The sequence below is a fragment of the Canis aureus genome, chromosome 15, assembly GCF_053574225.1.
Source record: "Canis aureus isolate CA01 chromosome 15, VMU_Caureus_v.1.0, whole genome shotgun sequence".
Taxonomy (NCBI): domain Eukaryota; kingdom Metazoa; phylum Chordata; class Mammalia; order Carnivora; family Canidae; genus Canis; species Canis aureus.
Genome location: NC_135625.1, coordinates 55,681,774 through 55,709,015, shown reverse-complemented (window position 1 = coordinate 55,709,015; position 27,242 = coordinate 55,681,774). Strand labels below are relative to the sequence as shown.

Sequence of the window (27,242 nt, the reverse complement as noted above, 5' to 3'; positions counted from 1 at the left end):
GTGAGATGCAAAACTCCTGGCACAGAGAAGGCACCCTGCAGGTGGGTTCCTTTCTCCTTCCCCTTGAGAGGAATCCCGAGAATGTGGCCCCACTGTCCTGTAGGCTCTGGGCTCCTCAAATGCCACCACCACCCGGCATTCTATTCTGCTACATGCTAAAGAGGCAGAAAATGAAAATGTTGCCAGCCAGTCCCCTGGGAAAGTAACCCCGAGACTTTGTAAAGGCTTTTTGCAGTTGGGGTGGGGGGCCCTTGGGTGGCTCAGCAGTTGAGCATCTGCCTTTGGCTCAGGTCATGATCTCAGGGTCCTGCGACCGAGTCCCGCATCGGGCTCCCCAAAGGGAGCCTATTTCTCCCTCTGCCTGTGTCTCTGCTTCTCTCTGTGTCTCTCTCTTTTTTTATATGTGTATTTTTTTACTGGAGTTCGATTTGCCAACATATAGTATAATACCCAGTGTATCTCTCATTTAAAAAAAAAAAAAAAAGGCTTTGCAGGGGTCTGGAGTCATGGGAGTCATGGGGCCAGTAAAGGGACCACTCCCTCTACTCATGTCTCCCATAGGTTTCCTTCCTCAGTAGATAGAGGAAAAGAAAACACCGAGTCCGCCCCAGAGCTGCCCACCCCAGACTTCCAGGAAAGTTCGGGTGCAGTAAGACAGGTCTCGGATGCCCTGAGGCATCCCCGCAGTGCCCCCCCTCCCACCAGGGCACCGTCTTCCCTGATGCTCCCGCAGCCCAGAGGCCTCCCGGCTGCTCCCAGAGGGGACTGTGCCCTAGAGTCACCAGCCCTCAGAGCCAGGGAGTCTTCCCTGCCCGCAGGAAGCACCAGTGACAGTGCCAGCTGACGACTGGGTTGGGGGACAAGAACTAGATTAAGCAGAAGCAGAGGGCTCTTCCAGGAAATGGTCACGGGGAGGGCAGGTGACCCTTCTTGTCCTACATAGAGCTCATCCAGGAAACACAAGGACCTCTCCATGGGACATGAAGGGGACGGGAGGGAGAAACGGAGCGTGCTGCTTTGTCGTGGCTTCTAGGCTGTCAAAGGGTCAGCAGTGTTTAAAAAATCAAATAATACTGAACCACAACGCAAAACCAGCAGCTGCCTTCCCCACCCCTCGCCCTCTGCACCCCCACCGAGCCCCCCACCCCCACCCAGGGCCACTAATTTTCTTCTTCGTTAACTGATTCTTCTGGAATTAAACACCATATAGATTTTCTTTCTTTTTTTTTTAAGATTTTATTTTTAATAATCTCTATACCCATGTGGGGCTGGGACTCACCACCCAGAGATCAAGAGTGGCGTGCTCTACCTACTGAGCCAGCCGGGCTCCCCTCTTACTTGATATTCTTATATTAATTCTTGGGTTATCACTTGTAGACACTCTCAGTTGACTTGTGAGGACAGCAGACGAGGATTTTGTCCTCTTACATCCCCCGCTTCTCCTCCTGGTAAAGGTACACCATGGTTTCTGTGAATTCAATAATCAAAGTTTACCAGTAGGATTATGTCGCTTTTGCTTATTTCCAACACCACATAGTTTATATATTTACGTTTCCTCCAATTTTCAGCTTTCCTGCAATGAGAAATGTTCTTGTTTTCCCCCTTTACAGAGGGTCTCTACATTAGAAGTTCAACGCCTCTGTATCTTTTCCTGTCCGTTTCTGTCATGGTTCCCTCGTTGGGAACAACTCCGGGTGTGAGAAATATTTATTGAGCATCTACTTTTGCATCTTGGACTCCTAGAGGTTAAGAGATACTCAAAGAAGCATGGCCCTTGGCCTGTTGGCAGCCTAAAATTAAGTTGAGAGAGACGAGAGAGGTACACATAAAAAAAAAACAAAAACAAAAAAACAAAAACAAAAACAGTGTAAGCATGAAGCAACATAGTCAAGCATCGCCCTGGCTGCTCTGTGAGGGGTGGAATTATGGTGCCCACAGGAAATGTTCTAGAGTCAGAGGCCAGAGTCAAAAGAGTTTTCTTCTTTCACGAGGAAGGCCTCAACTGGGATTTGAAATCTGATTATAAAACAGAGAAGAGGGCAGCCCTGGTGGCTCAGTGGTTTAGCGCCGCCTCTGGCCCAGGGTGTGATCCTGGAGCCCCAGGATTGAGTCCCACATCCGGTTCCTTGCATGGAGCCTGCTTCTCCCTCTGCCTGTGTCTCTGCCTCTCTCTCTCTGTGTCTCTCATGAAGAAATAAATAAAATCTTTTAAAAAAAATAAAAATAAAACAGAGAAGAGAATGTTCCAAGTGGAGAAATCAATGCAGGGTTGATCTGCAGACCTCAAACACAGAAGCATCTAAACAGCCCCAGCTTTAACTTCCTTGTCGTTAAGGGGCAGGAAGGAGTTAATTACTGGTGCTTGGTTGTGGAAGAGAAAATTATTGTTCGTAGAAAACAGTCACTGAAGTGTTTTCGGGAAAAAGCTAAAACATACATAACTTACCCTCAAACAGTTCAGGGGAAAAAAAAATATAGACAGTGTATGGGCATTCCTTATACTGTTATCACTTTGGAACTCTGCAACTTGGGAATTATTTGGAGTTATTTATTTATTTTTAAGATTTTATTTATTGGAGAGAGAGAGCACGTGGGCATAAGCAGGGGCAGGGAGCATCAGAGGCAGAGGGAGAAGCTGACTCCCCACTGAGCAGGGAGCCTGATGTGCGGGACTCGATCCCAGGACCCTGAGATCATGACCTGAGCCGAAGGCAGACATCTAACTGACTGAGCCACCCAGGTGCCCTTATTTGCAGTTATTTAAATTTTTAAGAGTTTTTAAGGATTTAAAGCAAGCTACAAAGATACCCTCAAGGAAATAATCACATTTATATAAAGTTGATGATTTAAACAGATTCTTTGTTCCATTTGTAGTCTTAAAAAAAGGAATCAGCCTAAACATTCAATGAAAGGAAAATGAGCCAAATTCTGTGGTATGTTATGCCTCTATTAACATGAATTTTTCCAAAACAGTGAAGTCAAATAAGAAAATGATCAGGGTCTGATGTTAAGGTGGGAGGAGCAGAATATAAAACTACATACTGTATAAATCTGATTATGTGCCCATGTAGACATAAAGTAGAAATATACCAAAGTAAGGACAGTGGTAGGATTAAGGGTAGTTTCACCTTTAAACTTTTCTATGAAGTTTTCCATAATGAGCATGTATTAATTTTCTAATAAAAAAAATGAACATAACTTTCTAAAAAGCTAAAGGAAAAGATGAGATTTGGGGATGAACCCAGAGTTATTTTACGCTTTAAATTTTTAGTGGGGGGACGCCTGGGTGGCTCAGTGGTTGGGCATCTGCCTTCGGCCCAGGGCGTGATCCAGGATCCAGGATCCAGGATGGAGTCCCCCATCGGGCTCCGGCTTCTCCCTCTGCCTGGGTCTCTGCCTCTCTCTGGGTCTCTCATGGATAAGTAAATAAATCTTTTTTAAAAAATTTTTTAAATTTGAGACAGAGAGTGAATGGGAGAGAGAGCACAAGCCAGGGGAGAGGCTGAGGGAGAGGGAGAAGCAGCGTGTCCTCTGAGCAGGGAGCCCTGGGGACACGGACCAGAGCCGAAGGCAGATGCTTAACCGACTGAGCCACCTGGGCGCCCCCTAGAGTTATTTTAATAATGTTTAAGGATTAAGATAAAATTACACGCTTATTCATTGAAATGATATCATAATTAAATACAGAGCACTCAAATATTTTTTAAGCCTGAAGAAGACCCGCCCTGTTGGGTCCCTGGGCAGGTTAAATGAAATGATCTCTGTAAAGTCCTGAGAACGGCACCTGCGAGCGCGTGTGTACATCGTACACATGTACGATCTCAAACAGTCGGCTGTGTTACAGCCTCACCTCCCTGCTTCTTGCTCACCAGCGTCTGGTTGAGAATGAACTGTGGGGACGCCCGGGGGGCTGCGCAGTGGAGCGTCTGCTCGGCTCAGGTCATGACCCCGGGGTCCTGGGTTCGAGTCCCGCGTCGCGCTCCCTGCAGGGAGCCTGCTTCTCCCTCCGCCTGTGGCTCTGCCTCTCTGCGTGTGTCTCAGGAATAAGTAGGTGAGATCTTGAGAGAGAGAGAGGATGGGCTGTGTTGGGCTGGGCTGCGCCCCGGCCGGCGGGAGGGCTGAGCCGCCTGTCCCCGCAGGTGGCCGCTGAGTACTTCAAGAACACCACGCTGCTGCTGGTGGGCGTCATCTGCGTGGCGGCTGCCGTGGAGAAGTGGAACCTGCACAAGCGCATCGCTCTGCGCATGGTCCTGATGGCCGGAGCCAAGCCGGGCATGTGAGTAGCCCCCGGGGTGCCCAGCGCAGCGCCTCCGCAGCTCCCCGGGGCCACCTGGCCAGGCTCCCAGGCCACAGGGTGACATCCCGGTTGTTTCCCTACTAACGGGGATGGAATGACATCAGGGCTGCTGGGCTCCTGCCTGTCCCCTCCACCAGAGGCCCCCGATCTGAGACTTGAGTGTGTGACTCTGGTGTCATTTATGATCACACTCTAAATACCTTATCTGAGCAACCTAGACTTCACGGGCAGCAAGTCACAAAACCCGGGGGAGGTCACAACCTACCTCATTGGGTAAAACGAGGCAGATGACCACAAACTGTTTCTCAACCTTTGCGGGTGTAACAGGGACCCGGCCAGACAAGGAAGTGGGTGTCTTCTCCTCTGTCGCTTAAGGAACCGTGGAGGTGTCCTCCCCTCCACCCTGAGCTCTCGCTGTCCCCGCCCAGATATGTGGCCACTGATCGGGCGTCGGAGATGCGCTGCTGCGCGCGCTGGGCCCTGGCCTCTTGTCTGTCGGCGGCCAGGAGCGCCAGTGGAGACATTGTCCCAACCTCGGGGAACGTGTGGGCAAGTCGGGATTGAGGCTTCTGTGTTAACCTCACCTCTACTGCAATCGAACAACACTGCTCCTCTCTTCCCTTTGGAACACAGGTCTTACCTCCTGCTGTTTACGGCTTCCCTGCGACATTTTATATAAGCTGCCCTGACTCCTTTGGGAGTCCAATAGAGTATAAATAAATGATACGGTACCAGTTTTCAACAGTAGTCACTTTGATGGACACAGGTCCATGCCTCAAAGGAGATTCCTATCTCCCATTTAACTACAGCTTAATTTGGTGTTAACTTGTCCCCTTGCTCAGTAATAAACGTGCACCCCACACTCCACCTACTAGGCACACATGGCGTTGGGACTCCACAGCTCTTTGAAACCTCTGTGTACTCAAGCTCAGAGTCCAACTCAAGAATGCTTACCCCATTGCATCCCCACTCTTTCTCATTTAACCATCCCCCAGCACGTTTCCACCACACACACCCCACACACCGCGGTGCTCTCTGTCTGCTGTTGGGGGGCCAGGCCAGGCAAGCTCAGGTCACCGTCAACCTAAACAGAAACATCACCAGGACGTGGGCCTGCCTAACATAATCCACACGATAGATGCGCTGTCCCCACATTGCGTGAAGCCAGCGACCCCATCCCAAGTCATAAATGTGGATAAGTCTTTACGTTGGCTTGTCTTATAGATGTGAGAATCATGTCTGCTCCGACACATTGTATGTCCTCAAAGGCAAAGCAAAATAACTTGAAAGTTATTTTTGTTAGTGTTTTCCTCCAAGTGTTGACTCTTCAAGATCTGCTGGAAAAGTGCACACAGTGATATGGGACACTTGTGTGGCTTGGTGGGGGCTGTGCTTTCAGCAAGCTGGCAGTGGGGCAGAGGGCGGGCGAAACTGTGAACTCCATACGTTAGTCTCTATTTGGTCACTAGTAACTCCAGCCACGTGGCTGCGAAGCAAGGACTGTAATTGTGCCTGAAGAATGGCTGGCTGCAGGGCAAAAGAAGAATTCCATTATACATAAAACACACATCTTTACCAAGTTAAAGTCTGCAGAGTCGAGCAATCAGTAGGTCTCTGCCCTGTGCACCCACGAGCAAAGCTAGTCTTCGCTTAAGGAAGGGCTTTCTCTAGCTGAGGCCATGAGCCCGTGAAGTGTGATTTATCCATTCAACAAACATTAATTTAATGTTTACTCTGTGCCAAGTCCTGGGAGTACAAAGCTGAATGCACCACATAAGACCCCGATCTTCTGGATACACGCCAGCACCCCGCCCTTCTCTAGGCCGGCTCCATCGGGTTTGTTAGGAGGCCCCAAAGTAGCCCTGTGAAGTGAGCGGGGTGGCCCCTGGGAGATGGCCATGCCGTGGAACCATGCCCCAGCGCCGCTGCCTTGCAGGCTGCTGCTCTGCTTCATGTGCTGCACCACAATGCTCTCCATGTGGCTCTCCAACACGTCCACCACCGCCATGGTGATGCCCATCGTGGAGGCCGTGCTGCAGGAGCTGGTCAGTGCCGAGGAGGAGCAGCTCGTGGCTGGCAACTCCAGCGCCGAAGAGGCCGAGCCCATCAGTACAGTTTGCTGGAGTTCACCTCCCCTTTGCCCCTGGCCCCTCCTCTTGTGACACTGCCCAGCTCAGACCCCTCACCTATGCCCCTCTCCTCCCCTCCGTTCCAGACCAGCCCTTGAACCTCAAGCTCCCTTGTAACCCTGCATTCCTGGCCTTTCCTTCCTCCCCTCTCACAGCAGCCACCACTGCTCCTTTCCATGCACCCCTCACCCCAACACTCAAGGGTTCTGACAACACCCTGGGCTGCCTGTGTGTCTGCAAGCCCTGCCATGCTTTCAGAGCAGAGGGAAGGGGAGTTGCCATGCATGCCTCCAGCAAGATATGCCCTCCCCATTCAGCCCCAGCCCTGAGCCCAGGCCTTACACAGTTTGCTCCGCCTCCACGTCTCACGTCTGCTTTCCTTTGCTACTGCAGGTCTTGATGTAAACAACAGCCAACCCTCTCTGGAACTCATCTTTGTCAATGAAGAGTGAGTATGACTGCCCTCCTCTCAGACAGAGTCTCGCCAGGCCTATCCCAGAGGTCAGGAAAGCTGGTACCTGAGTTCCTAGAGAGCTCTTTCATTTTTTTTTTTTTTAAGATTTCATTTATTTATTCATGAGAGACACACAGAGAGAGGCAGAGACACGCTGCGGGACTCAATCCCGGGACTCCAGGATCATGCCCTGGGCCGAAGGCAGACGCCCCACCATTGAGCCCCCCAGGCGTCCTTAGAGAGCTCTTTTAGGTGTAAGGGCCAAGCTCACATCTTGCAACACCATCACTTTCCTCTGCCTCAATTTCCTCTCTGTACCTGGGAACCACCTGCCAAGATCCAGAGGGCAACTCCTCAACCACAGGGTGTTGCAGTCATGCGGGAAGAGACAGGCGGGCTCAATCTGATTGTCCGCACATCTGCCAAGTAGAATCTCATCAGAACTGCATCCTTAGGAAAATCATACATTTAATTAATGGAAAAAGCATAATAAATGTCACCGGAGACGCTCGGAGAATCACAAAGTATCTTCTAGATACTAGATGTGGTCTTATTAGATTGGGCCTTGCCAGATACGACAGGGAAAGATGAGGTGACAGGCAGTGGAGCTGAGGACAGTTGATGAAAGAGCTGTGTGGGGGCCGAGAGAAGCTAAAACAGGAGAAACACACCCCCAAACATTCGTGGGAACCAGATCCATTAACAGCTCACTTCTTCCAGAAATTGTATATCAACATGTGGCCTTCAAGGGGTACTGTGAGGAATAGTGCCTGGAAAAGCTGGGTGTGCAGCAGAGCTGAGTTCTGCAGTCTGGTGTCTTCATGGGCAACGAGAGCTGCCCCGAGCGGAACTGGGAGAGCCCCAAGGGTGGGGACGAGCTCGGCTCCTCCCCCGCACCGCTGCCTTCTGTCACGGCCACCCCGTCCCAGTCCACGGCCCTGATGAAATCTCAGGCAAACCTCGCTTCTCTCTGGTTCCTTTCGGTGTTGGAACACAATGAGCTCCTTCGCAGATAGTCCACAGTCTGGTCCCCACTCATCAAAACTTTGGCCTCTCGGCTGCAGCACCTGCTGCCTATCCCCCAGGCCTGCAGGGTCAGAGGTCAGAGTGCATGGGGACAGACTCCTCTCTCAGCTTCCCTCCTCCCAACCTCTGGGCCCTGCTCTCCCTCTGCTGCTTCTGACCTCTGCGGGCATCCTCCCCTCTCTGAGACCCCCTGGCCCTCTCACTTGCAGGGGCCCCCCTTCAGCGTCCCTGGAGCATCCTCCGGGTGAGCTTCTGCAGGGCGCCAGGCTGATGGCGGTGGCGAGGCCCTCCCGGATCTGCCACCACACCCCCCCCCGAGCCTCTTCTTTCTGGGGTTGCCTCTGCCTCTGGGGTAGGGACTCTTCATGCAGCTCTGGCTCTGCCACCGTCCTTGTGCGCCACCTGAGATGACACCCAGCGTCATGCCCTGCTTTCGTTCTTCTGCGGACCTAAACATGTGTCCCCAGACTCCAAAGCTAAAGCTCAAGTAGCCCCTCGAAATCCCTAGCGGGGTGCTGGTGGGAGCCAGGCTGTGAGCCGGGTGAGGACATCAGGGTCCCCGGGGGGCCAGCCCCCAGGTTGTCTGAGGGGCTCCGGGCTGGCCTTCTCCCCCGCTTCGGGAAGGAGGGACAGGAAACATCGGCCCACTCTAAGCCTTCCAGGCTACCAACCCTCTTCAAAGAACGCCTCCCCCCAAACCCCATCAGCTCCTGACCCTCCCCAAAGGTAGCCCTGACGCTGACGGCCCTGCACACCCGGCCACCGCCTGTCCTCACGGCACCACTGTCCCCGAGCCAAGACAAACTGAAGCGTGCACCTAGCACCAAGCAGCGTTGCAGTCCAGGGCCACCCCCCTGTCTGGGGTGGGGGGACCCGTGGGGCGGGCGCAGGAGCGGAGGCCACCAGTCGTGCGGTGCAGCAGCGATCGGACGCTATCCCAGCCCCTTGCTCTCATCTGTCCCTCTCCACACACAGCCCAGGCCCCCCCACCCCTCCAGCCTCAGATAAGCATTCTGGGGATCCCTGGGTGGCGCAGCGGTTTGGCGCCTGCCTTTGGCCCAGGGCGCGATCCTGGAGACCCGGGATCGAATCCCATGTCGGGCTCCCGGTGCATGGAGCCTGCTTCTCCCTCTGCCTGTGTCTCTGCCTCTCTCTCTCTCACTGTGTGCCTATCATAAATAAATAAAAATTTAAAAAAAAAAGATAAGCATTCTGCAGGTGTCCCTTAGAGTCAGTGACCTTTGCCGAGTCAGCTGTGAGAACGTGCTCAGGGGCCCCGGGGCTCCAGGCAGACAGACAGACAGACAGCAGCTCCTCTCTGGGCCCACCGTCTACGTGGGAAACACATGTAGTTATGGGGGTGATTCAGATGGTTAAGCACCTGCCTTCAGCTCAAATCCTGATCCCAGGGTCCTGAGATTGAGGCCCATGTCGGGGAGTCTGCTTCTTCCTCTCCTTCTGTCTCCCCCACCTCTTCATGCTCTCCTCTCTCTGAAATGAATAAAATCTTTTTTTAATAAATATTTTATTTATTTATTCATGAGAGAGACACAGAGAGAGAGGTAGAGACCCAGGCAGAGGGAAAAACAGGCTTCCTGTAGGAGCCCGATGTGAGGTCATGCCCCAGGCCGAAGGTGGTGCTAAACCACTCAGCCACCGGGCCGCACTGAAATGAATAAAATCTTAAAAAAAAAAAAAATGCAGGCAATGGTACCTGTGCCATCCGTCTGTTATGAGGATAGCACTGTCGTGAGAACTAAAGTCCATATGTAAGTGGACTTGGCCCCTAAAAAGCACTCCATCTTAGTTACTAGGAGGGTCAGCGCTGCTTCCAAGGAAATGCTGTCCCCACAGATGCTGACAGCATCTCTGTAAGGCCAGGAAGACCCATGTGAGATTAGTCTTCTGGGTAGCCAAGGAAACCAGACCCTACAGAGGTCACTTACACCAAACACCACTGTTGGCTGAGGGACAGCATTCCTATCTCGTGAACTCTGGTCCTATGTCGTTGTCCCATTTTCTTTGCTTTCTTCCAGCCCGTCGACTGCAGACTTCGCCTCTCTGATGCAGAACAAGGTAAGGCTTTGGGTTTCTTCGGTGCTTTAAGATCACTTGGAGGCCCCTCAAGATAACTCAGGGACAGAGGTGGCCGGCAGCTGGTCCTGGGGCTCAGCGGCAGCCACTGGTGTGGGAGCGGAGAGGTGCTCCCAAGAGCCTGGACAGGAGAAGGGCTGGATGGGCTCTGGGTGAGGGGTTGCCTGCCTCCGAATCCCGGCCCTGAGAGGGCTTAGGTTATAAGCCCTCTCATAAAGTGCAGGTTAGACATTTGCATGGAAACCCAATACTCAATTCTATATGTTGGCAAATTGAACACCAATAAAAAATAAATTTATTTTAAAAAAAGAAAAAGAAAAGAAACCCAATACTCAGCCATCCAGATTTCCAAGAGTCACAGGTTCACCCTTGGGATTCCTTGTGGTGGGGATGCCATACAAAAACTGTAGTATAAAAAGGGCCATATTTAAAGATGTATTTATTTTAGAGAAAGAGAACACACATGTGCTGGGCTCCTGCTGAGCATGGAGCCTGATGCAAGGATCATGGATAATGAGATCATGACCTGAGCTGAACCCTACAGTCGGATGCTTAACCGATTGAGCCACTCAGCTGCCCCCCAAAGGGTTGTATTTATAGAGGAAAACACAGTCTATGGCCTCGCCCCTTCCCCCAGAACTGGTTCTACCTCTTCTGACATCAGCCCAAATTCTGATCACCAAACTCTGGACTTTGTTATGGTGAGATTTTTTTCTTCATTTTCTTCGTGTTAAAGAAAAATGAAGGATTCTTCATTAGCTAATGAAGTTCCAGAAAGTCAAGCTCTTCTACAAGGACAGAGCCATGTTCTACCAAGTTTTGAAAGCCTCTGCAAGTGGGCAGCTTGGCACCACCTGGATGGGAATCTGTGTCTCGGAGGCACAGTGGGGTGGCTCCCCACTGCATGCTCTCCCTGGCTTCTGGTCTCCAATGGCCACAGTGCTGAGGCATGGGATGCCGTGGGGTGATTATGTGACACCTCTGGAGGCCCAGCACATCCCCTTCCTGACAGAGGGATGGTCTTTGTCCTCACAGAACCTGAATGGTGTGCCCACAGTCACCAACCCAGTCAAAACAGCAAATCCCCAGGGCAAGAAGCAGCACCGATCCCAGGTAATGGAACTCACCCCCTGACCCTGTTTCTTACATGGAATTCCTCTCGAGCTTCCCAAGGGGCACTGACCTTGAGGTTATGAGGGTGGCAGGCTAGTGTGCTGTCACCAGGCACTCCATCCGCATACATGTCTGGCCTGCGTGCGCCATGGAGATAAAACACCTAACTCACCGTTGATTTTGGCAAGTCATTGTACCATCTAAGGCCCTATTTTTTCCTTCAACTATAAAAGCTGGGGGTTGGACTAGATCATAGGTATTCACATTTTTTTCCCAAGGGTGCTTCGGGGACAATGCAAATTATATTTGAGTATTCTAAGATTGCAAGAAAACTACCTTTTTTGTGTGAATGAGTATTTTCCTGCTACTTACTATCCCACTGAAACAACATACAGAAACAAAATGGATATTGAAGCTGGCATGAACTTGCGGTTATCACCGACAATCCTTGATTTCAAATTTTTGTGTCCATCCAAATAATCTCAATTCTTTTTTTTTAAAATCTCAATTCTTTAACATCCACCATCAACATCAGTAACTGCCACCATTTATGAAACACCGATTATGTACCAAGTGCAGTGTGCTGAGCGTTTTCTCCCTAGTTTTGGCTCGGGGAGGTAGCAAGTCTTGAACTCCATTTCTGCAGATGAAATGGAAGGAGGTGACATCGCGTGTCCAAGGCCTCAGAGTCAGTAATTTGAGGAATATCTCGATTCAAATCCACGTCTCCCTCACCACACGTGTCTACTTTCAGTTATAAAACAGATGTATGCTTAGTAAATGCTACATTATGCTTTATATATTGGAGGTCCATGAAAATTTTCATTGAAAATTTAGAAAACCACCAGACCAGAGAATCTGAATTCTCTTACAGCTCGAATAATGAATCTCTCGGGAAGGCTTGCAAGGGTCCAGACCAACTCAGGCCCTCCTGGGAGGTGGGGCACTAGTTAAAGGCTTTGGGAAAGGAGGCAAGGCGGCCTCTTTCCCAGGGCTTTCCCAGGATTTGGCCTCCTGATGTTTGCATCAGGCGGCTCTGGGTCTTACGAAGACTCAGTTGGCAGGACACCAGGCCTGGAGGGGCAGAGGGTACTTGCTGCTGCTTCTTTTCTTTTTCTTTCTTTTTTTAAGATTTATTTATTTATTATTTGAGAGAAAGAGAGTGCACTGAGGAGAAGCAAAGGGAGAGGGAGAGAGAATCATAAGCTGGCTCCATGCCAAGCATGGAGTCCAATGCGCGGCTCCATCCATCCCAGGATGCTGAGACCACGACCTAATCTGAAACAAGAGTTAGACACTTAACTGACTGAGCCAGCCAAGTGCCCCACTTGCTTCTTTACCTACACTTAAGGCCAGAGGTCAGCAACCTCTGACCCTGAAAGGCCACACCATCAGGCTAAGCAGGGCCTTGTAGGAGCACAGAAGGCCAGCCTCATATGCAAGGGAAGGGAGAGAGTTGGGGATTCAAAACCAAGAGGCTAGAAGGAGAAAAGGGTGAGGAGAGAATCACACATTGGACTCCCTCCGCCTCCCAAGGCGTATTTCTCAGTCCTCTCCCAGGCAGGACTTTTACTCCAAATCCAGAGAGAGAACCACCAGCTCCCATGTGTCACTGACACACAAAGCGGAGAGCGACCAGGTCTGCTGGAGTTCAGGTGAAAATAGAACATGCTGTTACTAACAACAAAAGTAATTATCGCTTACCATTTGTTAAATGCCAGGAAGTATTCTCAGTGCTTTCCATATATTACCTCAATTACTCTTCACAACAATCTGGTGGAGAAAATAGGCTTTTCTTCATTTTGCAGAAGAATAGGTGACTCAGAGGAGCTGCCCAAATTGGTAAATGATAGAGCTAGGATGGGGATTTATCCTTCTGACCCCCAAGCATCAAACCTTCCAGGGCACCGTGGTGCCCCTGCTTTCATGCTTTGTGTGCTGGACAGCCCACACTGGGTTGGAAAGATTCACTAATTTTTCTCTGATAGGAAAAGCCACTAGTCCTGATCCCCGGCCCCAGGAACCAGGAGCTCAACAGAAAGTACAAGTCCCAGCATGACCAGATGATCTGCAAGTGCCTGTCTCTGAGCATATCTTATGCTGCTACCATTGGGGGCCTGACCACCATCATTGGCACGTCTACCAGCCTCATTTTCTTGGAACACTTCAACAAGTAAGGAACTCACCAGATCCACAAATATCTACCAACCACCCAGTACATGTCGGGAGCAGAATGAGATGATAAGGATGGGGCAGAAAATGGAACTGGAACCGTTTCCATACCCAGAGGGAAAAGAGACTATGGAGCATGATAGCTCGGTGTGACTGGAGGGGGGGTGGTTCTGCTGGGAGAGCCCACGGGGGCCGCCCAGTCTACAGGGAGGACACGGCTCCCCAAGGACACAGCTACAGAAACAATACCGGAAGCACAGTGGGCATACCCTGGAGAAAAGGAGGTTTTCCAGACCAACACAACAGTGAGTGGAAGGACTCAGTGGCCAGTGAGCAGAGCACATAGGAGAGAACGGTAGAGGGTAAAGGGAGGCCAGAGGTAGACACAGAGATCGCAAAGGGCCTCCTGTGGCCCACTCAGGAACTTGGACTTCATCTGGAAGGCTGTGAGTAGCCTTTGAGGAATCATAGGCAGGGAGCAAGGTGATCAGATTTATAGTTTTGAAAACTGATTCAGGATTGAAAACATGGAAGAGAGAAAGTAGGCAGCAGGTGGACAACTTTGGACACCACTGCAGATGCCCAGGAGAGAGCTGGTGGTGGCCTGCAAACCCAGGCAGCAGTGAGGAGAAGTGGTCAGATTTGAGAGAAAGGCAGAGGTAGGCTTGACCAGCCTCAGTAGGATTAGAAAGAGCCTGAGGGAGGGAAGGGCCAAGTCTGATTGTCAGACTCATGGTCTCCGCAGCTGGGAAAACAGAGTTGCCCTTGACCTAAAGGAGCAGAAAAATAAGGAGATGTTGATGTAGAGGTTGAGATGGCCAGAGGGATACACAGCTCTGAATCTCCTAAACATTTTTAAGTGAAAGGCATAGATTTAAAGTCAGCGGCCTGCAGAGCTGTCTTCCTGAGCACATGACCTGTACGGTCCCACTGGACCACGATGCTGAGAAGGACCCCACACTTAGCTTGATGGTCCACTGTCACCATCTGGGAATTCTTAATCATTTTTGAACAAGCAGCCCCACATTTGCATTTTGTACTGGGGCCCACTAATTAGATGGTAATGGGTCCTGGTGGGAGGCATGTGGCAAGTGAAGCCAAGAAAGTGAAGGAGATCCATCACTCTGGGAGAATATATGGAGTAAGTAGAGCAGGGGCCATAAATATTAAGCTCAAATTTTTAAAGTAGACTATAAATGAGAGGACAATAGGGTATCACACAGGGAAGAGGAAAATCTGGTGTCATTCTATCCAAGGGAAGAAAGCGTTCAAGGAGGAAGGCATGAGCCATACTGTCTAAAGTGGCTGAATGACTAAGCAAAAGGACAAAAAGATTCAATTCCATGACATGAAGGTCACTGGTGACCTAGGCAAGAGCAATTCGGTCAAGTGACTGAAAAGTGAAGCCAAATTTCCATGAGTTGAGGAGTAAGCTGGGGGTGAGTGGACAAAGTTGTCTGTGATGAGAAGGAGAGGTATGGGATAATGATAACGGAAGAGTCAAGTGGGGTCAAGAGGGACTTTTAAGATGGAGGACATTTGAATGTAGATAGGGACATCCAGGTGAGAGGAAGATGAAAGATTTGGGAGAGAGGGGACGACTGATAGCCTGATGTCCCTGAGACCGCAGGAAGGGTTCTAGAGCAGACAGGAGAGAAAGAGATCAGACAAGAGCAGAAGCACTCCTTTCACTTTGGCAGGAAAAGGAAGGAAGGAAGCAAGGAAGGAGAGGGAGGGGGGAAGAGACGGGAGGAGGAAGGGCCAATGAAATGTTAAGACCCAAGTCCCCAGGATCTGAGCTGTGAGAATCCTCACATCATATTACTCTGTCCAGACTCTGAGTCTCTGCTCTTTAATTCCTGATTCACCCTGTGGTCGGGCCAATTCATATTCTCTTAGCCTCCTTCCTGGGCTGTCATGGTACCTTTAGTCACAACCGTGGCTTACGTGGACGATAGGGATCCTGTGAAAGGACGGTGGGCTCTCTGGATCTCCACTGTCTGAAAGTGCCGCCACACTGTTTCTCTTGGCGTTGGTGAACAGACCACCCCCCGGGTTCAGCCTGGCCGTGTTGCAAAAATCTACAAGTTAGTTGCTACACTTTCTAAAGTGCCGTAAATGGTAGTAGGCCCTCATATTCACCCACAAAAGTTTATTTAATCTATTCTAAAAGCCCATTCCTTTTTCCTGAGTCCAGGAGCAGGGCCTAGATTTCTATGTACAGAGAAGATGACGCAACAGACCTTAGGCCGGTTAGCCTGCGCAGGCCAGAGTGAGTCACCCAGTGATTTACGCCCTCTGGTATCCTTCTAGCTCCAAAAGTCCTTCTTCCCGCCACCCGCTATCAGTGAGCCACTCTGGCCCTTAGGGGAGGCACAAGCTGTCACAATTTCCCAAGAAGCAGGTGGATGGTAAAGGTAAGTCCCTGACCAGACCACGGTGCAAAAAAGTGGATGTCCCTGGGATGACGTTGCATTCTCCATTGCATTCTCTCTTGGGGGGAGAGGAGAATCTGCTCTTGGTCTCTTTTTCCACGCAGTGCCTAGTGTGAAAAGAGGGGCAATCTCCTCCCACCTTAGAGGTAGCAATCCCAGAGGAAAGGAACACAGACGTTGTCTTGGCTAAAGTCATGGCTCACCTGTGGCCCATCCCAGCTCCCCAGGAAAACAACATCAGGGCTGGAGGCCACAGCCCTTCCTGAGGAATGAAGAGTCCTCTGGGTAACCTCCCTGAGCCCCTAGGATAGCAGTGGATGTTGATCAAATATTTGGGGATTCCAAGCCACGGTTCCCTATGGGCACAGTTAATACCTGGAACCTTCGTGATGCTCTAGAGTCCAACTTCTCCAGAATCAGTGCCTTGCATCCCCTAATCAAAGCTCACATTCCTTTGGTTTCCTTATAAACAAAGTATACCAGACTGCTCTTTCCATTCTCTGTTGACCTAAAAACCAGATGAGTAACTTTCCAGGATCTTTCCATAAATGAAGAGCAAACAGATCCTGAGTGGTTCTCCTGAGTGCAAAATATATACACTTCAGTGATTTATCAAGTTTGGTTGCTTAGGTGTCCTTTTTGGCTTACTTCATCATTCTTGGCTGGGTCCTGTACAGTTACAACTGTCAAATACGTGAGTTCTAGATAATGTTTCACTGTATCATTACCGTCCTCTCTACCATTAGCTGTGATGTATGTGTTCTTAAGGAGCGTTTAGCTTATCACCCCCCAGAAACCACGTGAGAATCCATTTCCAGTCGCTGACTTGGTTCTTTCCCCTCCAGCCAGTATCCAGCTGCAGAGGTGGTCAACTTTGGCACCTGGTTCCTCTTCAGCTTTCCCATCTCCCTCATCATGCTGGTGGTCAGCTGGTTCTGGATGCACTGGCTGTTCCTGGGCTGCAAGTGAGTCCCAGGGCCCTGCCAGTGAGGTAGCGAGGCTCTCCCATCCCTCCAGAGTCATGGCGGGAGCCCTGGGGAGCACTATCCAAGGGGGAGCTGCCAAGTGACCACGGAGGATGTGCGAGGAGAAGGCGCTGGACTAGACGGGGAGTCAGGCATCACCGGTTCTAGGAACTAAATATACATGGCCTTGGCACTTCACTATAAGCTCTACAATGGAATGTTCTTAACACCAGCTAACTGGTAACCCCCACTCCAAACCCCCCCACCACCACCAACTACCTGGTTAAAGGAAGTATCAGATTTATAAAAAGTCTGAATGGGACTGTGGTCAATGTAGTTTCATCTCTTTCAAAGCAGACAGAGTAATTTGAACTAACTTCTAAAGAAATGTGACTCCAAGTAGAAGAATTCCTTAGGCTTCGATAGATTCCTATCGAATCTTCTAGACATGAGTGATTCATGCATAGTAGTTACATGAAATATTCACATATCTCTCCAAATCACAAGTTAGATATTCCTCTTGCAATATTATTTCTGATATTAATCTGCTTAGCAAGCTTTTCTTCATAACCATATTTTGATGATCCTCAAACACATAAAGGGAAGATAAATAGGATGTCTTGGTTCACGGGATCCAAGACTCCCATTGGATTTTTTTTTTTTTTCAAGAACTCAGAGGCAACTATCAAATATCAGTGACAGCTGTATACTTCTGTATGTAAAAACTACCCCCCATCCATACACTCACACAAGTCTGTCAAACATGATCCTTCACATCGATACACCAGAGATACACCCAGATGGATAGTCCTGGAAGCCAAGGGGAGAGTTTGAGGGGGGGCTGAGTCGTAGGACAGCCGGGGTTGGAGGGGCAGAGTGTGGAAGAGGGGGTGAGTGATTACAGCCAGCCAGCAGTTTAGTATTTGCTTACTCCTTGACTCCTCTAGGCCTCAGAAGCACGCTTTCTTTATCCTTCTGCTCTTCTTCTTTCTCAGCTTTAGAGAGACCTGCTCTCTAAGCAAGAAGAAGAAGACCAAAAGGGAAGAGCTGTCAGAGAAGAGAATCCAAGAGGAATATGAAAAGCTGGGAGCCATTAGGTAAAAATCAGCCCTTCATCCTCTCTCCTCCTCCAGGAGAGAAAGCATGGCAGGTAAAGTGAGCACACAAGCAGCCTTGTTCTCGGCAGTCCCTTGCGCTGGGGGGCTTTCCACAGCTACGAATCCTGGCACTTAGAGATGCTGCTGAATGCCCAAGGCCAGCTGGCCCAGATTGCAGGAGGCCGCCCTCCCCCTTTGTCGTGTTCCAAGTCCAAGGTATAGCCATGGTGTGGGGTGGATGGCGCAGATGGGGGGCCGGGGAAGGAAGTGTGAGACAACACAGCACCCTCTTGGGACAGACCCAATGTCCTGTGAAGTCAGCGCCCCACACTGCTCTGAATGGACCACTGCCAGTCCCAGGGCCACTCCTAGGAAGCTGGGGGGCATCGAGCATCATCAAATGCAGACTTAAAGCCAGAGGGCCCAAGGAATCACCACCCCCTCAGCCATCATCGGCTTTCTCCAGTGACCACAGATCCTACTTGGTGGGGTTTTTCTCCTTTCATGGTGTAGGCAGATGGCTTTAGGCAAAAGGATCCTGGTATAAGCAGTATTTTTAAATGGTTTGATTTATAAAAGGAGTGCATGTTCATTGTAGAGCATTCAGAAAATACGGGAAAATAGAAAGAGAGAACTAAAACGGACTTTCCTTTTATTCAGTGTTAACTGTTCCCAACTGTTACCGTAATTACTCTTCCTTCTGTTTTTTTGTGCAAAATTATATGCATTTTTGCTAAAACTCAGTCCAAACTGAACATGGTCTTTTTTCACTCAGCGCCAGACTGTCCTCTTATTCCCAGGCCATTAGCTCTGCAGTGCAAACATAGTGATCGATGCATCACATTTGAACCTACAGTTAGACCAAAATGTATCTGATGTCACGGGACATCACTGAATATGTAGGTTGTTTCCACTTTCAGTGTTTAATCTTTAAGTAGGTAACATATCACTGTGCATCTCTGGTTATTCCCTTACACGAAAGGAAGGACCAAATTTAAGGCTCCTGGTAGCATCGTCAAATTCCCTCCGAAGGGTTGTGGCCGCTCCAGGCCCACTAGCCGAGTGTGGGGGCCTGTGTCACTGTGTCCTCGTAGGAGGCCCTGCTCTCTATTGTTGCCTCAATGTCTGCGGCTGTGCCCCCTCCTCCCTTCCTACCTCAGCTGCTCCCGGAGACACGGGCGACATCCTGTTTTCTGGCATCTTCTTGGCCCTCTTCCCACTTCAGTCGGGCTGCTCAGAGCAGCGGGGCAGTGGCTGTTCTGTCTCCAGGATGGGGGCTCTGGACACAGCAGCCGCCCCCCCCCCCCCCGGGAGGAGTGAAGAAGCCAGCAGAGACCTCCCAGATCCCGGAGCAGCTCTTCCTGTTGTATTTCATAGCTACCCTGAAATGGTAACTGGATTTTTCTTCATCCTGATGACCGTGCTGTGGTTTACCCGGGAGCCTGGCTTTGTTCCTGGCTGGGATTCTTTCTTTGAGAAGTAAGTGGTCTTGTCTCCTCCTTTAAGAATCACCCCCTGATGCAGATCCTTCAGGCAGGGTGTCCCTCCTTGGCTCGCAGGGGCAGCCATGAGCCCAGGAAGCACAACATCCCCTTGCAAGTGGCCTCTCTTGAGGGAAGCCAAAGTGTGGAGGCAGGAAGAAAACAGAGCATGTGGCATCTGAGTCTGGGGTTGGGATTTCATGCTGCCCCCTGACCAGCCATGTGACCTTGGTTTTGTTTCCTAAGCTCTTGAAACCTCAGTTGTCTTGCAGGTGGCTCTGAGGCTTAAGGTCAAAGGCCAGCTGTGAGAGAGTGTGGCCGGAGGTGGCCGAGGCCTTGGCAGGCTGAGGCAGGCAGTGGCAGGCAGAGGCCCCAGGGCCACCCCCACAGGACCCCCGAGGACCAGGGCCACAGCTCTCTCTGTTCAGCTTCTCAACTGAGCAAAGACACACACAGAAGTGTGACCCTTGTAGGAAAGAGAAGTTATCCTTCCATAGTCTCCTCTATCGAAATAACCCCTGATCTCTCCTTCTAATGGGCCCATGATCCACACCGAGACGTCTACACTAGTGGGGCTCGGCCTCCGGCCTCCAACCCTTGCCCATTAAATCAGTATGGCAGCTGATGCAGGAAGGCAGGCGGAGGACCCTCTAGATTGGGCCCTAAAGAGAGGCACTGTGTTCCCACAGACCGTCCTGAGACCTGGTGTTCCCCTCCCTCCTGGCCCTCTGCCCCCAGCCCTGCTCATTTCTTTGCTAGGAAGGGCTACCGCACCGATGCCACGGTCTCTGTTTTCCTCGGCTTCCTCCTCTTCCTGATTCCAGCAAAGAAGCCTTGCTTTGGGAAGAAGAGTGATGGTGAGAGAGGTTCAAGGGAAGAAGTCAGGGCTGGCTCTGGTCAACCATACCCAAGTCAGAATTTTCAGAAGAGCCTCACCAAGGCTGTTCTGAGGCTCCCCTTCTGCCCCCCAATAGCAGAGCAGCCTCCCCAGCCATCAGTTCACCAATTAGGTCCTTGTCTCCACAAACCCTCATCCTGCTCTTCCTCTACCTGTGATCCAGGGCAGAGCCAGGAGCCCTCCCTGGGGACAGAGCCCATCATTACATGGAAGGACTTCCAGAAGACCATGCCCTGGGAGATTGTCATTCTGGTGGGAGGAGGCTATGCTCTGGCCTCTGGCAGCAAGGTAACTCTTGATTTCTATTCTTATTAGGCCAACAGTTTGTTTTAAGCAGCTTTACCTAATGAGTCATTTCTATTCTGGGAGGAAGACTCCAAGGTGCTGAGGGAGACATGAACATTCACCCAGGGGAAGAGTATGGCCAGGCGTGGGTATCCTGTCCTGCCCTGAACCTCTAGGCTAGCACTACTGAGGATGGGGAGTTAGAGACCAGCCGTGCTGGGGAGTCAGGGCATGTGGGCACTCCCACCTCACTCACCAGCCCACAATGCCACTGGCAAAAGGTTGGTTTCTATAGCCATCTCCTTCTGGGCATTTGACAGTGGTAGTAAGAGGCTGTAGGGGTCCAGAGACACCCCAAATTGACACACAGCAAACTCCTTCAATCCTCCCACATGCATACATTGAGCCCCTTTGGAGAATGCATGCTAACGCTGATGTAAATGCTACACAGGTGCCTCGCTTTCCTGATTGGGAGGAATTGGGATAAGATCTTATAGAAGGGGCTGGTGGGAAATAGTTGAATTTCCTAAAATGTTAGCCCTTCCTGAAATAGAAAAGGACTCCCCCAAATTAATCAGGTTCACACAGTTTTTCCCTCGACCTTTGCTATATTAACCTGGCTTGCTTTTTGGCTGCCCATTCACTGACGGCCGATGCTATCTGCATCTAAGATCACAGAATCCCCCAGGTGGAAGGAACCCTGAAGGACACTGCGTCCCGTCTCCTACCCAGTGAGAGAATTCCCTGCAGGACACCCCTGGGCTCGAACACCACCAGTGGCAGGGCACTCCCTGAGCAGGGAACAGAGAGGTGGTCTTTACTTTTAGCTCTGGTCTTCCGTATGTCTTCCACTGTTTGGCTCTGTTCTCTCGAACCCTAACCTAGGTAATAATGATTAAAGTAATAAAGTTATTAGATCCCCTTAGATCACCCCCCCCCCAAACTAAAACTCCCTAGTTCCTCCACCATTCTTCCAGAAGTAGTGACCCCTTACTGTGCTGGTTGCTCCTTAGGACTCACTACACTCTGCCCTTGGCCTTATTCCAACATGGTCCAGAGGTGGCCAGTCTCCTACAGAGTAAAAGTCGTATTACTGGAGCCCCATCTCTCACCTCCGATCCAAGCACCAATCTGTATTTTTATGAAAGCTTTTATAAGGCTTCCTTGACATTCATATCAACATCTTTATTGAAACTAAGATCCTCATTCTTTTCATTGCTAGCCACTACTACGTGTCCCATCTTTCAAGCAATCCTGTATATGTGCTATTGGTATTTCCAAGTTCAGAATATCATACTTTTCTTTATTGATGGTTTGGGCCACTGCATCTAGCCCGGAAAGATTTTAACTACAAATGTGTCTGTGCTACAGATAGCATAGTTGATATTTCTGTAAAATCTACTGAGTCTACTAATTTTAATATGTCAAGTATGACATAGGTGATTCCTATCAAGTTTGAGATAATTTCAGTCTTGACACGAGGTTAAATCCAATGTAAAATTTTTTTGTACCAAGGTTTAAAAGAGTAAATAAATAAGACGTCCTTTGTTGTGCTTTTCTCTAAATTGGCAATCTAATTTGTGGATTTCTTTCAAATTACAGTATAAAAAAGCTTCTGGAAAAAAATTGCTATTTTTACTTTAGCTCTGAGTACTATCTGTATAATGTGATAAATGGAGCTCTGTTTCTTTATAAGAAGTACTATTCCCACTCAGCTAAATGTTCTTCCTCCTGTTTATCCAGTGGGTAAGGCTTAATATGCTAGAAGAGGTACCAGTCATGAATTGCTGTAGTCCCATGTTGGATTTGCAGCCCATAGGCAGTAGAGCAAAAAGAAAAATGTGCTCCCAGGTAAAATGGCCACAGCAGAGAGAATTCTGAAGGCCTTTTACCACCAGCTATCTACGAGCTTGCCTTGAGGTGGTCAGGGTGCTGTAGAGATCAAATAGCCTTTGAGGAATTTGGAAAGGGGAGATAAAGCAGCCTGCTGACAATGCGGTAAGGCTGTCTTTAATATGAGTAGGAGTCATAGCTTGAGGAATCATAAAATCTCACCTTGCTTTGGGCTCTACTCTCCTTTCTTCAGTGCATTTGCAGTCTCTAGGGTAGGTACAAAAAGTTAGAGCACACCAACCATAGAAGAGAGAGGAGGAGGGAGCGAGGGCAGGAGAATGCATATGGTAACCTAGGGTTTTAGTATAAACCTCAACAGCGTCCTTTATTTTTTAAGGGAGGGAGGGAATCTTCACCACTGGCAAATGAACAACTTCCAACCAAATATGTTATTCCAAGTGGGAGATACTCATTTATTGGAGTAGATCTATATAAATTTTGCTAATGGAAAAGGGTTTGAGAGTGGCAACATGCCTTCGTATCTTGTGTCGTGAAAAAGCACTGGTGGGTTGTAGATCCTGATGTCAGCCATGATGAGATTGAACCTGAAACAGGCCGGGGCTGCATGACAAGATTTGTGGCCTACGGGGGTGGCATCTTCCCACTAAGCTCAGATAGACAGGTAATCCCTCTATGTAAAGCTTCCAGGGTTTAGGCCTGCCCCCCGACTCTGCACAAACCGCAAGGAAGGGGACTATCCAAAGATATTGATAATCTTCCCCCTTCCACAGGTGATAAGAGAGCTAGATTTCTTAAGATTTTATTTGAGAAAGTGCATGCGATAGAGAGAGAGAGAGAGAGAGAGAACTCGAGCATGCACGCACATGAGCAAGGGGGAGCAGCAGAGGGAGAGGGAGAAGCAGACTCGCCGCTGAGCAGGGAACTCCATGGGTGACTTGATCCCAGAGCCCTGAAGGACTCGATCCCAGGAGCCTGGGATCATGACCTGAGCTGAAGGCAGATGCTTAACTGACTGAGCCACCCAGGCACCTGAGAGAGCCACACTTCAAAAACAGAATTAAGGATTACACTGGCGGGGGTGGTCTGTGTAAAAAGCACCATTGGCTGGATGACAGAGTGAAAATGTCACAGGCTGGAGAGAGTAAGGAGATTGAAGTTGAGGGGCCCATTGCCCCGAAGATCTTCAGCCCCTGCCAAACCATCAGCAAAATCGTAAGAAGAATCACAGCAATTAGGATGGGTTGCTCTCTATACCCTGTGATGAATGCCTAGGAAATCCCAAAATTGAATGTGATAGAACCATAAAGAATTTTCTGGGCTGTAAAAATGATCCCATCATCAAATCAGTAATGCCTCTGGGTCCAGTCTGCTTGAAAATAGGAAGGCAAATTAGATGACTCCTAGTGGTTCCTTCCAGCCCCCCAACATCCCTGACCTTCTGGAGTCCAAAACTTCCATGGGGAATGTGCTTTTTCTCCTTTCTTCTTACTCTATCACCCATCTTCCTGCAGAGCTCTGGCCTCTCCACGTGGATTGGACACCAGATGTTGTCTCTGAGTGGCCTCCCACCGTGGGCTGTCACCCTGTTGGCATGCATCCTGGTGTCCATTGTCACAGAGTTTGTGAGCAACCCAGCCACCATCACCATCTTCCTGCCCATCCTATGCAGCCTGGTGAGTAGGGAAGGGCTCCCACGTGTCAGGACGGGCTGCCTTGGGCCCGAGGAGCAGGTCCACGGCTGTACTCTCTCGTCTGGTTATTGCCACAGCCTCCACTGATTGGTGCTCCAGCCATAGTTTGGAAATGAAGTGTTTCAAATATGATAAGTGAATAAATAACCCTAGGATTCCAATTCCTCACAATCATCATTTCTATCTCTCCTAAGACCTAATAGTAGGGCCAGAGGAAGAACTATGGAAAATGGGGACAAAATGCTCCCAGAAGTACACTCAGCTGTCAAGCCCAAGACCACAACTCTGTCATCACCACCTCCCCCGAGTTTCACTGTCGGGGGTGGGGGTAGGGGTAGGGGAGGTCCTGAGAATTGAGGCAATCAATGCCACCCTCATCCCATGGTCTCAGAACAATCTTTTATTCATGAATGAGGGGAGGGGAGCCACCACCGGATCTCAGCCTGGCTAAGCAGCCCCCAAGGTACTGCGCTACACACAATGCTGCGTCTGTCCCATTAGCAAGGTGGAACCTATAAAATGAAGCCACCTCCTCCTCATCCCCAACAAAATGATATACTTCTGCTCTTTTTAACCCCAAACTACCCCCAGCCACTGTCTTTGCTCTTTGCTCAGATGTCTCCTTCCAACTGCTCCCTCCATCGTCTGTGTGAGCACCGGGATACACTTGGTTAAGACTCTGCAACACTGAGGGCAAGACCATGGGTTCAAATCCCATACAATGCAAGCATCTTACCTAGAGGGACCCCTCACCTCAACCAAAGTAACTTATCCAAGAGACTTGAGTTTGAAGAATGAATCTCCTGACTAAAGAATAAAATTAGACCAGCACCAGGAAATGACACATCCCTTCTAGGAAGGAATCCCAAACCCATGTTTCCACAGGGAGTGAGTGAGCAGTAGGAGCCCACCTGGGTTGCCCAGCACCGTGTGCCCTTAAGGGTAGTGATTTAACTACTTGTAGCACATGGCATCCAGCAGAAATTAGCCAACGCCGAGCTGCCATTTTGAGCATGTTTGCGATGTTAAGCCCAAGAAATGCAAGCCTAATGTCAATGCTCATGTTTCTGTGAATTCTCTCTTCTCCTAGTCTGAAACGCTGCACATTAATCCACTCTACACTCTGATCCCAGTCACCATGTGCATCTCCTTTGCAGTGATGCTGCCTGTGGGCAATCCCCCCAACGCCATCGTCTTCAGCTATGGGCATTGCCAGATCAAAGATATGGTAAGTCGTGGATGCCCTCTTCCTGCCATGAGGACAGGGACCAGTGGTCCCCAGCCTCCTCCTGAAGTTTATTATTTTATAGCAGGCTCTATAGTCTGTCAGCACTCAGTCTAGTGTGGTAGAAAGAATGGTGCTGGCAAAAAGGCTGTTGGGGGGAAAGGAGAAAAAAAAGTGAGAAATATCAGAAAGGGAGACAGAACATGGAAGACTCCTAACTCTGGGAAACAAACTAGGGGTGGTGGAAGAGGAGGTGGGTGGGGGGTGGGGGGGGGTGACTGGGTGCAGGCACTGAGGTGGGCACTTGACGGGATGAGCACTGGGTGTTATTCTGTATGTTGGCAAATTGAACACCAATAAAAAATAATTATTAAAAAAAATAATAAAAAGGCTGTTGGTTGGTCCATGAGGCCCAATAACGTGCTCTCCCAGCCTTATCTGGGAGAAAGGGGGTACACAGAGAAAGCTGGAATAGTCACGAGATGCAGCCCAGGGTGAGAGGCACGAGGGTTTCCCTCAGTTTCTTCACTGGACCAGTGGGGATGTTCATTGCAAAAGGTGCTGTTTACTTAGAGACGTGAAGCAGGAGAAACTGTAGGAACCTAGGGTGGAAGGTATGATGGGACAGGCCCCTCCCATTGAGCTCTCCCCAACACAGGCAGCCCTTGAAGCAGCAATGGCCAAGCGAAGCACCCACAGCTCATTGCTCGGTTCTCAGCTGGACTCCCACAAGATGGAGGCAGATGGTCAGACTGTAGTGTTGGGCATATTTACCCTCGACCCCTCAGCCTATACCCCCTGCTGTGCTCCTGGGTATCCAGGCTCCTGGGGGGCTGGGGAAAAGATAAAAACAACTCATAATTACTGGGGCTGGGTGGTCTGAAATAGGGACCAGTCCCCCTTGCTGAGGGTCTCACACGTTCTTGTTCACGGACGTCCAGACGCATTCTCAGCAGCCCTGTAAATGCCAAATGGAGGAAAGGGAGAGCTTCGGGCTGGTAGCAGATATTCAGGCCCTTTCTACCATTCGAACTGCTCATCTAAGTCACCTGTAATACTTCAGGGAAGGGAGGTCACAGCCATCCCCCTCGCCCTCATCTCTTACTGCACAACCCTGTCTGCTCAAGAGAGTTGGGCTCGGTTCCAACTCTCCTGTCCCCCCTAGTTCCTCTTCTGGGTGCCCCCACCACTCATCCCCCACCCCCACAGTCTTTTCTGGACCCAAAAAAGTGATCAGAGACAGTGCCTTTCAGAGATACCGGGTGACAAGAAGTGAGCCAATCGCGGGTCTATTCTCAGCCCAGGCACTGACCTGAGACCTGCATTTCCTCATCTGCTAAAGATGGAGGGTCCGACCAGATGCTCTGTGCGGTTCCTTTCAGCCCCTTTAGAACCTGCCTCCTCTGCTAGGCGACATGGGCAGTTCTCCGCACCCAAAGCCCAGGGAGCAAGAATGACTAATAAGCCCAGGGCTCTGGCCAGAAAGCAGAGAACACCACATCTAGTCACTTGCTTGGGAACGATTTCCTAGCATTCATCTTCCCTCACAGCTTTCCCAACTAACTCAATGGCAGCTAGTGGCGGCCACACACGGTGTGCTTGGTCCCTCCCTGGTAGGGTGCCAGCTATCCTTACTGTACATTTTTCCATCTGGCCCTGGCCCTGCCATCCATCAACCCTCACACCCCTCTCAGCCTGTGTCAATTCCATGGCAGACGTGGGAGGGCTTAGAGCTGTTGACGGGACATTCCCTCGGCAGAAGGCAGCAAAGCTAGCACATCTGTCACCCGTCACCCGCCCCCAAGAAGGGCTGAGCAGAGGCAGCTGACCTGGTTCTCCAGGGGAACCCAAGGTACACCACCTTCTTCCATAAGCTGTTCCTTTGGGAAGGAACAAATACTGAACAGTGGCAAAGTCTTTGTGGAATATGGCCTCTCCTATCGGTCCCCACATGGGTCAGGACATTAAAGGCTCCAAGAAGCGCCTGCCTTAAAGCAGTCCCCTATCATGTAGCTACAGAATCCTT

The 27,242-nt window shown here is 50.1% G+C and overlaps 1 protein-coding gene across 5 annotated transcripts in view; it reads left to right on the top strand.

The window, feature by feature from the left end:
* SLC13A4 (solute carrier family 13 member 4) overlaps nucleotides 1-27,242 on the top strand; it is a 41,246-nt gene that overhangs the window by 12,396 nt on the left and 1,608 nt on the right. For 2 of the 5 annotated variants that reach the window (XM_077850054.1, XM_077850056.1), the window contains 14 exons: nucleotides 4,140-4,276; nucleotides 6,234-6,406; nucleotides 6,820-6,874; nucleotides 9,943-9,982; nucleotides 11,036-11,113; nucleotides 13,102-13,286; nucleotides 16,566-16,685; nucleotides 17,681-17,782; nucleotides 19,160-19,261; nucleotides 20,023-20,120; nucleotides 20,325-20,449; nucleotides 23,812-23,973; nucleotides 25,082-25,219; nucleotides 25,875-26,114. In XM_077850054.1, coding sequence (XP_077706180.1) covers nucleotides 4,140-4,276; nucleotides 6,234-6,406; nucleotides 6,820-6,874; nucleotides 9,943-9,982; nucleotides 11,036-11,113; nucleotides 13,102-13,286; nucleotides 16,566-16,685; nucleotides 17,681-17,782; nucleotides 19,160-19,261; nucleotides 20,023-20,120; nucleotides 20,325-20,449; nucleotides 23,812-23,973; nucleotides 25,082-25,219; nucleotides 25,875-26,099 — 1,740 coding nt within the window. In that variant the 3' untranslated portion in view covers nucleotides 26,100-26,114. Of the gene's footprint in view, nucleotides 1-4,139; nucleotides 4,277-6,233; nucleotides 6,407-6,819; nucleotides 6,875-9,942; nucleotides 9,983-11,035; nucleotides 11,114-13,101; nucleotides 13,287-16,565; nucleotides 16,686-17,680; nucleotides 17,783-19,159; nucleotides 19,262-20,022; nucleotides 20,121-20,324; nucleotides 20,450-23,811; nucleotides 23,974-25,081; nucleotides 25,220-25,874; nucleotides 26,115-27,242 lie in introns of those variants that run through there. The other 3 variants (XR_013353301.1, XM_077850057.1, XM_077850055.1) reach the window with 2 other exon arrangements.